The sequence below is a fragment of the Neopsephotus bourkii genome, unplaced genomic scaffold, assembly GCF_033783945.1.
Source record: "Neopsephotus bourkii isolate Nb327-2 ecotype Australia unplaced genomic scaffold, CSIRO-AGI_Nbou_v1 NB_1825, whole genome shotgun sequence".
In the NCBI taxonomy this organism is placed as follows: Eukaryota; Metazoa; Chordata; class Aves; order Psittaciformes; family Psittacidae; genus Neopsephotus; species Neopsephotus bourkii.
The window spans coordinates 2604022-2618314 of record NW_026902298.1 but is presented as its reverse complement, the minus strand read 5'-3'; the positions used below and the strand labels follow the sequence as shown (position 1 = coordinate 2618314).

General features: G+C 47.3%; 2 protein-coding genes across 8 annotated transcripts in view; one reads left to right on the top strand and one right to left on the bottom strand.

The window, feature by feature from the left end:
• TMEM126A (transmembrane protein 126A) overlaps window positions 1-5173 on the top strand; it is a 187755-nt gene extending 182582 nt beyond the window's left edge. For all 4 annotated transcript variants that reach the window (XM_061343406.1, XM_061343405.1, XM_061343407.1 and 1 more), the window contains exons 3-5: window positions 3255-3448; window positions 4228-4342; window positions 4913-5173. In XM_061343406.1, coding sequence (XP_061199390.1) covers window positions 3255-3448; window positions 4228-4342; window positions 4913-5117 — 514 coding nt within the window. In that variant the 3' untranslated portion in view covers window positions 5118-5173. The remainder of the gene's footprint in view (window positions 1-3254; window positions 3449-4227; window positions 4343-4912) is intronic.
• A 4237-nt stretch (window positions 5174-9410) lies between these two features.
• On the bottom strand, window positions 9411-13515 carry CREBZF (CREB/ATF bZIP transcription factor). Of its 4 annotated transcripts, none has more exons than XM_061343746.1 (3): window positions 12450-13515; window positions 11787-11864; window positions 9411-10453 (listed from the first exon to the last, which is right to left on the bottom strand). In XM_061343746.1, exon 1 carries the CDS (start codon window positions 13433-13435, stop codon window positions 12533-12535), a length of 903 nt encoding a protein of 300 aa, XP_061199730.1. In that variant the 5' UTR covers window positions 13436-13515; the 3' UTR covers window positions 9411-10453; window positions 11787-11864; window positions 12450-12532. The 4 variants fall into 4 exon arrangements, with proteins under 4 accessions (XP_061199730.1, XP_061199728.1, XP_061199729.1 ...); XM_061343744.1 differs by having other exon boundaries at window positions 12537-13515; XM_061343745.1 differs by having other exon boundaries at window positions 9411-11864.
• Between the last annotated feature and the right edge of the window lie 778 nt (window positions 13516-14293).

The following is a 14293-nucleotide window of genomic DNA, read 5'->3' as shown; positions in this document are numbered from 1 at the left end:
AGTTACAAAAATATTTGATGGTGAAGATGCTCATTACTGCCCAGAGCAGCAAACTTGGTTTGTGGTTTCTAAATACAGTCACTTCACTGTTACCTCTGGTGCTGCTCAGCTGGTTTCTGGCACGTGCTCCTCAAGGCTTAAGGATCTGGGATGGCTGATCCTGAGCTGGCTCTGAGTATTCACACAGTGCTCTGCTCGAGCTAATACATAAGGCAGGTCCTGTTGTGATTCTGCAAGAGTCATCTTGGCTCCAGCAGGGCTGGCCTGGGGCCAGAGCTGAGGAAGCATCAACCTGCCAGTGTGTGCGTTTCATTCTGTGCTGCTCCCTGTTCCAGGAAGGTGAGACCCAGGTGGTTGTGATGGATGGGTCAGCTGGAGTCGTGTGGGCTCACCATCAGGGCTCTGTGCAGCACAAAACTCCCTGACTGCCCTCAGGGCCTCACAAACCACCTCTCTATGCTTTGTGATACTGCGTTTCACCTTGCTGGAGCTGAGCTGGTTCTGTAAGGAGCTGTTTGCATGTGTGTATCATCTTGGATGAATTTTGTGTGAATAAGAGTAATCAGAAGCTTCTTTTATTTATTTCTTTTTTAATAGGACTAAATTGCTGGCTAAGCAATGTGCTGGTAGTAACACAGGGCCTCCCCACACAGGTGAGAGAGAAAACTGCCAAGGCTTTATCCCTCCTGTCACAGTCAGTGGTGCAGCTTTGTGTAGGTTCTGCCCCCTCACATTCACCTTACAGCACTTCTTCCCCAGAAGAGCTGGGGAAACAAGGGGGGGCAGGTACCGTAGTGATGGTGTGGTAACATCTTGATAGAACCTGTGGTGTCATGGAGTGCCAGGTTGGAAGGGACTTCAAGAACCATCTGGTCCCACTTTTCTAGGCAAAGCATGACCTCCACTGGTTGTCCCAGCACCCTGTCCAGCCGAATCTTGATAGTGTCCAATGCGGGGAATCTATCGCTTCCTGGGGAGATTATTCCAATGGCTGATTGTTCTCTTTGGAGAAAACTTTCCTCTTCTGTCCAATTGGAATCTCCCAAGGAGTAACTCGTGTCCATCACCCCTCGTCTTTTCACAGAATGTTGGAAGGAGCCTTAAAGCTCATCCAGTTCCAGCCCCCCTGCCATGGGCAGGGACACCTTCCACTAGAACACATTGCTCCAAGCCCTGTCCAACCTGGCACTGTGATTCCATGTAAAAAGGGGGTCTCCATCTTCTTTGTAGCCTAGGCCTTGGAATCAAATCACTGCCAGGGACGTGTGCCTTTACTTGAACTGCTCTGGCAGGACTTAAGTTTGTGTATCCAGAGGGGAGGTTGCTGATGGCTGGAAGACAAGAGGGAGCATGCTGCAGTTAAACCAAGAGAGTGCCTGCCTGCCAAAGCTCTTGGTTTTAACACTGTGGAGCTACTATTACAAACAAACCCCAGTTCTCCCATCCCCCCTTTCTTTCCTTTGGTTCAGTGTAGCAGATTCTGCTGGTCCTGGGTACGTTCATTTGCTCTATTTTGGCTTCTTAAACACACTGCTAAATTTTAATCTCACTCCTCCACATTTATGTCTACGCACAGATGCATTTCGCTGCCTGGGGTTGGAAACATACCAAGAGGACCCAATGGCTGGGCTGCAGACACCATACCCTGGGGCCATTCTGTGAATGACCCCAGGACTGGGAGACCTGTGATTTGAAAAACAGAGTCCTTTTTTAAGCAAACAAGAAAACACACACACAAAAATAGCTCCTAAATAAGAGCAAGAGCAATACCTGACCAGTAACGTTCTTGTGCCATATCACATCTGAACTGAATTGTTAGTAGCTCATTTTCATGTTTGGATGAAAGTATTTTCCTGTTCAAAATGGGACTAGTTGGTGTCACTGCTGTCTGGTGTTACTAATCTTTTAGGTTTGACACGATTAGCACCTACATTCTAAAGTCTTCTTTCTGTGATTAGAGATCTATGGTCATTGCTTGATATTATTGTACATGTGAAAATGTAGAAGAATTTCAAATGAATGGGTTTTTAAAAAGCATGGATTTTAATTACAAACTGGTTTAGAGATTGTCACATTTGATAATTTAGCAAATTCATATGACATTTGGCCTCATAGGAATTGTGTGGCTGGGTAAGCATTTTGTTTTCTTTGGGGGTTTACTGCAAATCTAACTTATAGAACATCTTTAAAACACACTTTAACACAATATGGGCACAGCCTTCCAGTTCCTCACTTTGCCTGGCAGTGCTTCTCATTCCAGGCATTTCAGACTTGTGCAAACCTAAAGCAAAGAGTTATTTCCACTAATAACCGACTGTGCCAGGTATAACCTAGAGATAACAGACTGCTTCCTTCTGCAAGTCAAATGAAATCAATTGCAAACTGCTCATCAGGCTTGTGAAGCAGGCACGTGTTCCCATTCGCTTGCTCCTGCTGTGATGGAATGTACTCAGATGGGAACTGTTTGTCAAGACATTAAATGCTGACTGTGTCTGAGCAGACTTTGTTCTATTCTGCTTTCACCTTATTAGAGGTAGCAACAGGAATGGCCGCTCTAAACTGTATGTTAAAAGCATAGTAGATAACAGAACCTGGTCCCTCTGTTACTGAGGGAAAAGAGAAACTCCAGGTCTGTAAATCAGGATGTTGGACTGCCTTTAACTGATGTAACCTCCTGACAAGGTAGGCCTTTCAATTCAGGTGCTCCATACATGTGAGGAAGGCTTGCAGCCTGTCAGCTGGTCACTATCAGGGATCCAGATGGAGCTACTGAGATCATCACTGCAAAATCTCAGTGGCTGTAGTGGTCCACTGATCTGTTCTCTAAGCTCTTCTGTTCATAGTAAATCTCTACTTGTGGGCAAGCAGGCTGGAAACAAGGCTTATAAAAAATATATATCTGTTTTTCTCATTTATTTTAAGAACAGATTCTTCCTATATTTCAATGCTGATGAAACATGCTCATTGGGAGAGCAGATTTCATGATGTTTCCATTAGCTATAAGAAATAAGAAAACCTATAGAGAAGGCTTCTCAGCCTTTCTGTCACTTCATTCTTGAGGTGTGTGTAAACCCAGGCATGTAGTGAAAGATGCACTACTGGGTGCTTTTGAAAGGAGCTGCTCTGCAGTTTGCACCAGGGAGAGATTTACATCTCTTACCTTATGCAGAATACTCGGAGGTGAATTGTGGCATTGAGTAAACCAAACTTCTTTACAGTTCTTAATTGCTGAAGCAACTTTCCTTCTTTCACAGGAATCTTTGCAATCATGGATCATACTTCCTAGCAGCAAACGCAAGCTTATGTGGCTTGGCAGGAAATAACTTCTTCAGGAGCATCCTACATATCCGAAGAGCTGCCATTATAACCGCAGTGCCAATGGCCGTGCTGCCATTTATTTCAACAGCAGCAGTTTATGAAGTTTTTGTGCGTCAGCCTTTATTTTCAGGTAAAAACCTCATTATTATTCCTTGTTTTCAAAAGGGCTTTGCTTTCTGTATGCAATGTAACACCACAGGAGCTTCTCCTCTCCGCAGAACAGTGGTCTTAAACTGTTGTGGTCCTGAAATGCCTCCATTTGTAAAGCAGGGTTTGAAAACCAGGTTATCTAATGCATTGGGCAGCAGTGAGCTCTTCAAGTTGAGTGGGAAAGGACATACATATGTGTATTTATATATGTTTATTAAATTCTGATAAACATCATTTACGTTTAGCATTTTTGCTAAAGGTGGTGTAAAAGGGACTACAACCAAGCAGTTCGGGTTTTCCCATCTGTATGATTTCATTTGAAGGTCATCTTTAGAGTGATAAATTCTTCATGGGTTGGAATGAAAGTGATACATTTGCAAAAGGAAGAGTCTTTTCAAAGTATCTTATGTACCTGTATAGTTTGGCCACTCCTGTCTAGTGTGTTCCCATAGTGTTGCATGCAGCATATAGGTTGATGCAGATTTAGATCAGACACTGGGAAGAAGCTCTTCCCTGTGAGGGTGCTGAGGCGCTGGCACAGGGTGCCCAGAGAAGCTGTGGCTGCCCCATCCCTGGCAGTGTTCAAGGCCAGGTTGGACACAGGGGCTTGGAGCAACCTGCTCTAGTGGAAGGTGTCCCTGCCTGTGGCAGGGGTTGGAACTGAATGAGCTTTAAGGTCCCTTCCAACCCAAACCTTTCTGTGATCCCGTGTGTTGGAACCATGTGGATGCTGACAGTGAAACACTGTTTGTCGTGCAGGTGACCTGAACTGTGAGGTCTGTGCTGTGGTCAGAGGAGGATTGGTCGGGGCTGTTGTGGGTGGACTCTACCCTGTTTTCCTGGCTATCCCCTTGAACGGAAGCCTTGCAGCCAGGTACGTCATTACCCTGCAATTAGTGAAATGTGTCTGTTGGTCAGATCTTTGGTTCAGTTTAAAATGTGTGGATGTTCAGTCTGTGCACACCTGTCTTCCTGTAGGGTTTTGGTACACAGGAAGGGATTTACACTAAGGTCATCTAATTACAAGGTAAAGTTCATTAAGAGCTCACCAAGCCTCCCAAGTGAAACAAGATCTGCAGACTGATAGACTGCCAAGCACTCGTGTTTAGCTGGAACCTTACAAGTGACCCACGATGTGCCTGGGAAACTGTGGCTGCCAGCCTGCTGAGCCTTGCTGGGTGGCCACAAGGCTTCACAGATCCTGGGCAAAGCCCAGCTCCTTCCTGCAGGAGTAACTCCAGATTGGGTCAGAACATAGCAAGGGGATGGTGAGATGCCAGTTTGTAGTAGGGGTGTTTTATAGCTTGTATCCAGAGAGCTCAGTACCACCATGTGAATTTAACATAGGAGAGAATATCTGCCTCTAGGTTTTTAATGTTAATTCTTGACATTTTGGATGGAAAAAAGATGAAATGGAGTTTTTCCCCGTGTTTTTGCTGTTTAGGTATTCTTCATCGCCCTTGCCAGGGAAGGAAAATCTCTTACGCTTCTGGCTCACCATTTCTCAGCCTGTCTTTAGAAAGATGAGCTTGGGTGTCCTTGTACAGGTTCTGACTGGGTTGTATCTTGCCACTAAACATCATGGAATATATGTCAAAATACTGCAGCGGATAAACTCTAGCAGGGATCCTGAAGAGTTACAAGGATGAAGTTAAGCAGCTTTTCAGTTGCCTTGGATAAGTAATCATAATAAACATAACAAGAAGTTGTTGCTTCCTGTCTTTTTTAACAGAAAACCAAAGGTAAGACTCAGCCCTCACATTCTTGGTTGGGAACTTAAATGCAAGTTAAGTTTTTCATTATGTCCGGCTTAGACTGTATATCTGAGTAACCGCTTTATGAGGATGGGTGGTTTTCTTTGGGAATGGGGAAAAAAGTATTTATGTTGCCTGCCTGGTTTTAAGGTGGTGCTGCATCTTTTAGCAGCTGTATAAATGGGTATTACTGCAAAAGGTGTTTTTCTTCGTAATGCAAACCACAGTCATTAAAAAAGAAAGGGGGGGGTGCAAGGCAAGGTCTTTCTGAAGGGGGACTTTTTACAAGGACCTGTAATGAGAGGACAAGGGGGAATGGACTTAACCTGGCAGAGGCAGATTTAGGTTAGACATTGGGCAGAAGTTCTCTACTATGAGGGCGCTGAGGCGCTGGCACAGGGTGCCCAGAGAAGCTGTGGCTGCCCCATCCCTGGCAGTGTTCAAGGCCAGGTTGGACACAGGGGCTTGGAGCAACCTGCTCTAGTGGAAGGTGTCCCTGTTCGTGGCAGGGAGTTGGAACTGGATGAGCTTTAAGGTCCTTTCCAACCCAGTCCATTTTCTGGTTCTGTGATTCCTCAGAATCCGAGTACTTTTTCCCCCCAGCTTTGTTTCACTCTGCTAGCACAGACTTTCCCTCACATGATCACCCCATCAAGGTGACACAGGCTGCATTGTAGGGAGCTGTTGCCACAGCACTCAGGTGTGGTGCTCATGTTGAGCTCTCAGCATCTCTATCAAGCAGCCAAAAAAAGCATGATCAGAACATGCTTTGTCCTTGTAACCAGTTTGCCTTGGAATTAGCCTTTTCCCAAAGCAGGGAATTATGTTGAGATTGCCTCAGAGAGCTGGTGCTGTCCCTGCAAAACTACTCATGTTAAGATGTAAGTGGTTCAGAGTAACCGTGTGCTGTTTCTCTATAATCAGGAGTAGCAGCCTGATTGTACAGGGAAGCAGCAAAGGTGCACAGCCTCCACCATACCTGTGATCTGAAGTTTGTTTAGCTTTCCCTAGTTCAGTTTCACTATATCATGCAGTGTTCCAATAGTGGTCTGCATCTAAGGATCGATCTTGGCCTTACCTCTGATCCATGTTAGAGATCCTCACGGAGCAACTGGTTTACGAGGCTGTGAATTACTGTATCTCCCGGAGTCATCAGCCAACAGAACCACTTACCTGTGATAGTAAAAACAAAATCAAGCTTTTACTCTGCAGTACTACATTTAAGAATGAAAATGAATGGCTTGACGGTTATTGTGACTGTTTGACAACATGTAGTTAAGCCACTGCAAGCAGATCCTGGTGCTTTTTAAAGCATGAAGTTCAAAACCATCTTCAGTTCCATGTGCCGCTTTGATTTTGGTATCAGTTCGAGTGATAGTTATTCTCTGTAATCAAACTGCATGTTCTGGTATTTAATGGTCTGACTTGGACAAACCACATTTTTAGATATTAATTTATTAGGGTGAAAGGTGAAGAAACAAGAAAAATAATTCCATTTCTCAATGTTTTTAGGAAGTTGCAAAGCCTGATAACTGTTTCCAGTGTAACTGAGGAATATACACATTGTAGATAGGGATTCTAAGCGGTGGTATTGGTGATGTCAGGGGTGAGCTATGTACTCCTTAGTGTTGTGTTTAGAGAAGGCAACAGTTGCAGTTATAGCCTGTGCTTCTCATTAAACTGGGGGTTCGCAAATTTAAGTGTAAAACTGCAACTGTGTCAAAATCCAGCAGGACACCCAGGTGCCATCAGTGAGTTCTGTTGTGTGCGTGCATGCATGAGTGTCCTCATGGAAACACCCGCTACCCACTTCATAGACAGGGTACAGCATACCGCATACAGCTATCCAGAGTCAAAGGACCAGCTTTTACCTGTTTTTTGCCTCCTACTCTCATAAATGCCTTGCAAACACCCCCTCCTGTTGGAAATCAGAGTTACAACAGGCTTATGTTGTATCCTTTTGTTTCATGGTTGTATCCCTTTCAGTGGAAACAGTCCCTAATAGGCCTGTGTGTGACAGCAAGAGCTTCTATGGAGCAACCTCTAAGGATGGAGCTTTCACTACTTGCCATCTGAACTACAGCCAGAAGCACACTCAGACTGGCCACAGAGAGGAATCAACAGAGCACCAGAAACACTAAAATACACCAATTTCATCTTCTCTGTGGACCATTTTTCATGCTGAATCTCAGTGCTATAATCTGTTGCCCCACAGCTGACTCCCTCCTCTCCCTGCCCCTGTCCTAGCCTGGCATCCTGCTAATGACCAAGGCACAATTATTTCTCCAGTTCCACACATATCACACTTAAACTGGAAGAGAAACGATAGAATCGGCTACTGGTAATGTGCAATTTCACACAGGATGTTCTTCAACCACAAAGCCCATCTGAGCAGCTCCCACACTAAATGTATTCTCCAGACATTCACAGCCCAACAGCAAATACGATCCCACTGACATCGATTCTAACAGAAAACCTCTTTAACTACAGACTCCAGAGAACTTCAGTTTTTAAGAATCACTACATTTACAAAAAGGTTAGATATCAGGAAGAAGTTCTTCCCTGTGAGGGTGCTGAGGCGCTGGCACAGGGTGCCCAGAGAAGCTGTGGCTGCCCCAGCCCTGGGAGTGTTCAAGGCCAGGTTGGACACAGGGGCTTGGAGCAACCTGCTCTAGTGGAAGGGGTCCCTGCCTGTGGCAGAGGGTTGGAACTGAATGAGCTTTAAGTTCCCTTCCAACCAATCCCATTCTATGATTACAGTTTTGACAAGAGTATTCTGGAGTTTGGGTATTCCAGGTTGAGGGAGAGGCGAGGCACAATAGATAAAAAAAAAACAACCAGTTTATCATTATAGGAAAAGATAGGGAGAAAGATCTGGCAAAGGGTAAATGAAAGAGTGACAGATATTTTCAGTAAGTGTTTATCTTACCAACCCCAAAGACCCTGTGAAGACGATCAGGAAACCAGCTCTGACAGACACCATCACAGTGCAAGGTGGCAGGCTCAACCTTAGTGGGCATCCCGGCGGAGGCAGCGTTGACCTGGGTGGTGAGGTTCTGCCTCCTCTCACTGCATGAACCCTAATGGCTTTTACACCAGCAAAATACACACTCATTCTGACGTAGGGGGCCAGCCTACACTGGAAGCAGTAGCCACCTATACAAAAACCACACACAAACCACCAACAAACCACCAACCAAACCCCCAACACAACCCCCAAACCCCACAACCCCAAACAACCACCACCACACCAACACACACACACAACAAAAACCCAAACCAAAACCAAACCAACAACCCCCCACACACCCCACACAAACACAAACACACCCCCAACCAACCCAAAAAAAAAACAAAAAAAAACACACAACACACCAACAAACAAACAACAAAACACAAAACCCAAAAACAAACACCAACAACCAAAACACCAAAAACAACACACACAACAAACACAAACACACACACCACACCCCAACAAACAAACAACCAAAACAACACACCACCAAACAAAACACAACCAACCACCACACAACAAACACACAACACACACTACCTGGGGGCCCCAGAACCAACAGGCTGTTTTAAACTGTGCTCTACAAAGTGTTGAAGATGAGAAGAAATCAAAGAGCACAACACATGTCTCACTCTGGAGCTTGAAGTTCTGTCCTTCCAGCACCCTCAAACCTTTTGCTACACTCTAGTGCTCAGCATGGAAATGATCTGATGAAGGATTCTGGTTTAACAACATATTATTAACCAGCCATCAAACTTCTGAACCTAGAAATGGGGCAGAGGAGGAAGATGCAATAGACCACAGAAGCTTTTATGTAACTGTTCTAGTCCTCCATGGTTTATTGATCAAACATACCCACATTAATAAATTATGAATAGAGAAAAACAACTGTAATGCACAAGGAGCGGTGATTCCATGAAGCACAGCTCTTCAGTTCAAGGAATAACACACCTTTGTTTCATCCTCACCACAACATTAATTTGACAGACAGATGAGTAAGAACTGTTTACTCCTACATACCCACATCCACTTTATCTTGTTTTCCAACTGACAACTCACACAGACAGCAACAACAGCACTTTCCCCTTCCTGTTTTCCCATTGTGTGTAATGAACCACTCAATTAAAGCAAGGCATTGATGAGAAGATGAAAAACACATTTGAGCCCATACATTTAAAGATCAACAAGTCTGATTTTATTACGATCTTGTATTCTTATCTGGATGGCACATAATTACAAAGAAACATTTACAATATATTTTTCAAGTATTAAGTTATGTCATTTCAAGGCTTTCACTTCAAAAAGCTACATTAATAACACACCATACAGATAGTACAGTTGGTTAAGAGTTTCAAATAACTTCCTCTCCTCTATTTGGTTTAAATATGATTCAGTAGGCACTAGAAATGCCTGCAGCCACTAACTTCCTGGGCACTTGCCCTTGCTCTTGTACCAGTATACACCATTTTGCATGTCAGAACATCAGCTACTCTCAGACACAGCACGTGTAGTGTCTGTGAGCCATGTGCAGGTTCACAACAGAGACCAGAACTATGGCCCCGACCCCTACCACTTAGCAGCGATGCAGAAAGAAAGAATGCATATTTCAGTTAACTCAAACCCCACTTCTTGGCTGCAGTAACTGTAAAAATGCCACTGGAACATCTCATACTTGCTACACGAGCGTTTCTCTTTTCATCAAGCATGTTAAACTTCAGAACTAAGCACGTTCCTGAAGCTTGAGCTTGGCAGACTGAGCCCAGGCTGACTCTAGCTCCATTATTTCCCTTCTGCCTATCAGCCAGTTCAGGTTTCGGTGGGTAACTCTGATCCTTGTGGCACTGGTGTAACCCATCCATTACAACAGGATTATACAATTCAGGACTGACTGCACAGTCCCACTGATGCCACCACTGAGGTATAAGGGAACATGTATCTCACTAAATCTCTTTTGTGCTGGCAGTACCCCCTGACCAGATGGAATTTTGCACACAGTGGAGTAAAACCTGTTTGATAGGATATTGGCTTTTATAGAAAACATCTTGGATGGCAGTAAATGATCCCAGCATTCAACCTCGTTTGTTTTTGTTTAACCAAAGACAGCAAAAGCCCTGTTACCTCTTTATTCTCATTTCTTATACTACCTTTTAAAATAAAGCAGGAAATGTGGCCAGCAGCTGGTCCCGTCTCTTCTGCCCCAACACAGCTGAATCCACTTTAGCATAAAGAAAAACAAGGATGCTAAATACACAGATACTTTATCACACAGTGATGTTTCACAAAGAAAAAACAGACTCCTTTATACCCACGAACACTTGATGGGGTCTAGCACCAATACAGCAAATGACTGGGAAAAAATGCTTTCCCTTACTACTACAGCCTTAAACACAACATTTAAGGCTTTAAGAAACAAGACTTCAGAAACACTAAATAGAATCTTTTTGTTTAAGAAAATAAATGAAACTGGTTTAGGAAAGTGTATTCTTTGTGAAACCTCACTTTACATATTATCATTTTCACAGTCCTTCTTCCCCCAACCTGATGTACATGTAAACAACCTAAACATTAGAATACAACTGAAAAGACAACCCACTCGTCTTTTGTGACAGGGAGAAACACTGACTAGTACAAGAAAACACATCCTACTGTTTGTCAAACTATTTTTCCTCCTATCCCAGTTAATTATGGAGCATCTTGCAAATCATGAGCCTCAAGATACAGATTTGCTCATCTCTAAACTGTGCTTAATTCTATCAAGTGATAGATTTCTTGATACTGTAAGAGGCTGAATTAAGAACTCTACAGTAAAATTAAGCACATGCATATACATGCAATATCTTTACAATTTAAAGCTACTGTGAAGTAATGTGGGGACCTGCGTATGCAGGAGCACAGAGATGGGCTTAAGGGAAGCTAAAGTGACAAATTACTTCGGTGCACTGCATCCTCCAAACCACAACTCTGTTAGAGGTCCATGCAAAAAAAGTGACTCCTCTACGCGAGGATTCCACTGTACAGCTAAAATCAGTGTCTGTGCTCTGTTTAAGCAGGCAAAACTCTGCATCATGAATTAGAGCAAGCTAAGGAAGGGCTTTTCAAAGGTACCGTGCATCCCTAACACTAGATAGGATTTGAAATGAACAGGTCACAAATTCTTTCCTTTTAAAAATGCATTTTACTTACATTTTGCGGGCAGTACCCTATGTTAAAAGGCTGTTAATATCACATCCCCCTTATTAGCATGTTTCCCCTTTTCAGCTCATTACTTAGTTCAAAACTCCTATTTCAAACGACAAGCATTTATGTTTTAACTCCAAATGTAGCTCATGTATTGGCTACTACGTGCACATTCATTTAAGAAAGGAAAACAGCTAATCAGAATGATGCAATGGTAATTTGAACTATGAGTTGTCATTCAGCGCTAGAAACATTTTGGCAGAGTAGGCCAAGGACCAGAGAAATCATTTCCTGAACCAGCCATTACAAGAGACTGGCATAAGCAAAGCAAGCTGTCTGATACCGCATTATGGGAATATATTGATCCTTACCAGGTTGCGAGGTGGAAAACGACTGTTCTTTAACCCCTACACAACGGAGCCTGGCAGGGCAAGCACCTAAAAGAGAAACTGTCAGAGAGGTTTTAATAGTAATGTATAACTGAGATGCAGTACAATTTCATATGCATGCTTTCTTTTGCCGATCATTACTATTTTCTTAAGTCTGTCCAGTGACGATGTCTTAATGAAGTTTTTGGTTTTCTAAGCAAGCATTTTCGGCTCCTCAGGATAAGCAGGCTAGACATTATCTGACTCAAAGACCGGGTAGTCAGCGTTATCTTTACTGGCAACTGCGAAGTGGAACCGAGCACACCTTCATGCATCAGGTCGGCATGATCTTTTCCACCCAAGTGCTGCAAAAAACGGGCTCTGGTGGCGGCACCTCTGCGTGTGTACGCGGGTCAGTTTGCATGACAATTACCGCACTGCTGCACGCAGCTCTGCACGACTCTTACACCAAACAGCCTCAGACCACCACCGTCCACACGCCAGCTTTACACGACCTTTAACCAAGGCCACCATCTGGCTCCCAACGTTCAAGAGATATTTCTTTCTTTCATTCATTACCCCGGCCACTAACGTGCCAGGCTCCCCTCCTCTGCATATCCCCCAATACCACCCCATCACCACTGTATTGATTCTTTTCCTCCGCACCATCGCCTGCTTCCTCCGCCGCGACGCGAGGCCCCTGTTATAGGGGGGAGCACCCCACGAGTACTTGCAGCAGGTACTTGACCCTACATTTTGAAGGAGGCCGCTGCCCGCCGAGCACAGATGGAGCAGAACTCCACCGACACCTGATCCCGGTCCACGTGGAGGCAGATCCCGCCGGGGGATGCCCACTCCTCCTCTGTCTCCGTCACCACCGCCGCCTCCTCTAGGCTGGCAGGCCGGGAGCTGGGCAGGGCGTAGTCGTGGTCGCTGCTCTCGCCGGCAGGCTGGAGGTGGTGGTGATGGCGGCGCGGGCTGCCAGTGTCCCTGAAGAGGCTGGTGCTGAGCTGCAGCCCGCCGGCGCGGATCCCGGCTAAGCGGCTCAGGAGCTGCCCCAGAGCGCTCTGGTTAGCCAGCACGGCCCGCAGGTAGCTGCTCTCCCGCTCCAGCTCTCGCAGGCGGCGGCTCAAGCCGCGGTTGCGGTCCCGCAGCTGCCGGTTCTCAGCAGCCAGGCCTTGAAGGCGGCTCTCCAGCCCAAGCACGTACTGCTTCTTCTTCAGCCGGTTCAGCCGCGCCGCCGCCGCCGCCTTCAGCCGGCTCCCAGCCCCGCCATTCCTCCGCCCGACCGCCGCCGGCCGCTGGCCCGGGCCCGGCGGGGGCAGCGGCTCCGGTTCCCCACAGAAGCAGCCGCTCAGCTCCGCATCCAGGTCCCAGTCCGGCCGGGCCGCCTCCAGCAGGTCTCCCAGCTCCAAGCCCGGGAACCAGTCCTCTTGCTCCCACACCTCCAGCGGGCCGCCGGGTGCCTCGGGCTCCTTCTCCTCCCGCCGCGGCGGCTGCTGTTGTTTGGGCCGCGCAGGGCCCGGGTCCCCTTCCCCGCCGCCATCCCGCCCTCTCGGGGCCTGCCCCGCGCCGGCTAGCGGCCAGACGGCACCCGAGGGGCTCGCTCCGCCGGAGGAGGCCGCCAGCAGCTGGGTGAGGCTGTGGCGCATGGCGGCGGGCGGGACGGGACGGGACGGAGCCTGACGAGAGCGGCGGCAGCCCCAGCCCGGCGCTCCCGCCGCGGTGCCTGTCGGGAAGCGGCCCGCTGTGAGGGGGGGGGGCGCCTGGCGGCGGCGCCCGCGCGCGGGAAAGCGGCGGCTGGGAAGGGAACCCCTGTGCCATGGGAGCCCCTGTGTGAGGGGAGCCCCTGGGCAATGGGAGCCCCAGTGTGAGGAGAGCCCCTGTGCAATGGGAGCCCTTGGGCAATGGGAGCCTCTGTGAGACGGGAGCCCCTGGGCAATGGGAGCCTCTGTGAGAGGGGAGCTCCTGTGAGAGGAGAGCCCCTGTGCAATGGGAGCCCCTGTGAGAGGGGAGCCCCTGGGCAATGGGAGCCTCTGTGCAAGAGGAGCCCCAGTGTGAGGGGAGCCTGTGTGAGAGGAGCCCCAGTGTGAGTGGAGCCCCTGTGCGAGGGGAGCCCCAGTGTGAGTGGAGCCCCTGTGCAATGGGAGCCCCAGTGCGAGGGGAGCCTCTGTGCGAGAGGAGCCCCAGTGCAATGGGAGCCCGAGTGTGAGGGGATGGGGATGTGGCGGCTCTGTCACCCACAGCCCCCAGCGAGGGCAGGACGGGGGATGTCCCGCTGGGCTGTTGGGGGTTGGGGCTGTCACAGCGAGGGGCTGGCTCCTGCTCATGGTTAGGGTTTAGGCACTCTCGCATTCAGCGGAGGGAAAGGGCGCTCCTCGCTGCATGTCAGCTGGGGAAAGCAGAGCAGCCGACGGCAGTCCGAGGCTTATGAGGAGAGATTGCGGGAGCTGGGCCTGTTTAGTCTGGAGACTGTAGAATCAATCAGGTTGGAACAGGCCTTTAAGATC

What these genes read in the sequence shown, in the direction of transcription:
- CREBZF (XM_061343743.1), bottom strand. Translation starts at nt 13,435, where the DNA reads ATGCGCCACAGCCTCACCCAGCTGCTGGCGGCCTCCTCCGGCGGAGCG. An exon ending in GCAGCGGCCTCCTTCAAAAT is followed by an intron (nt 11,865 to 12,536) that starts GTAGGGTCAAGT and finishes CCTCTCTGACAG; the next exon opens with TTTCTCTTTTAGGTGCTTGC.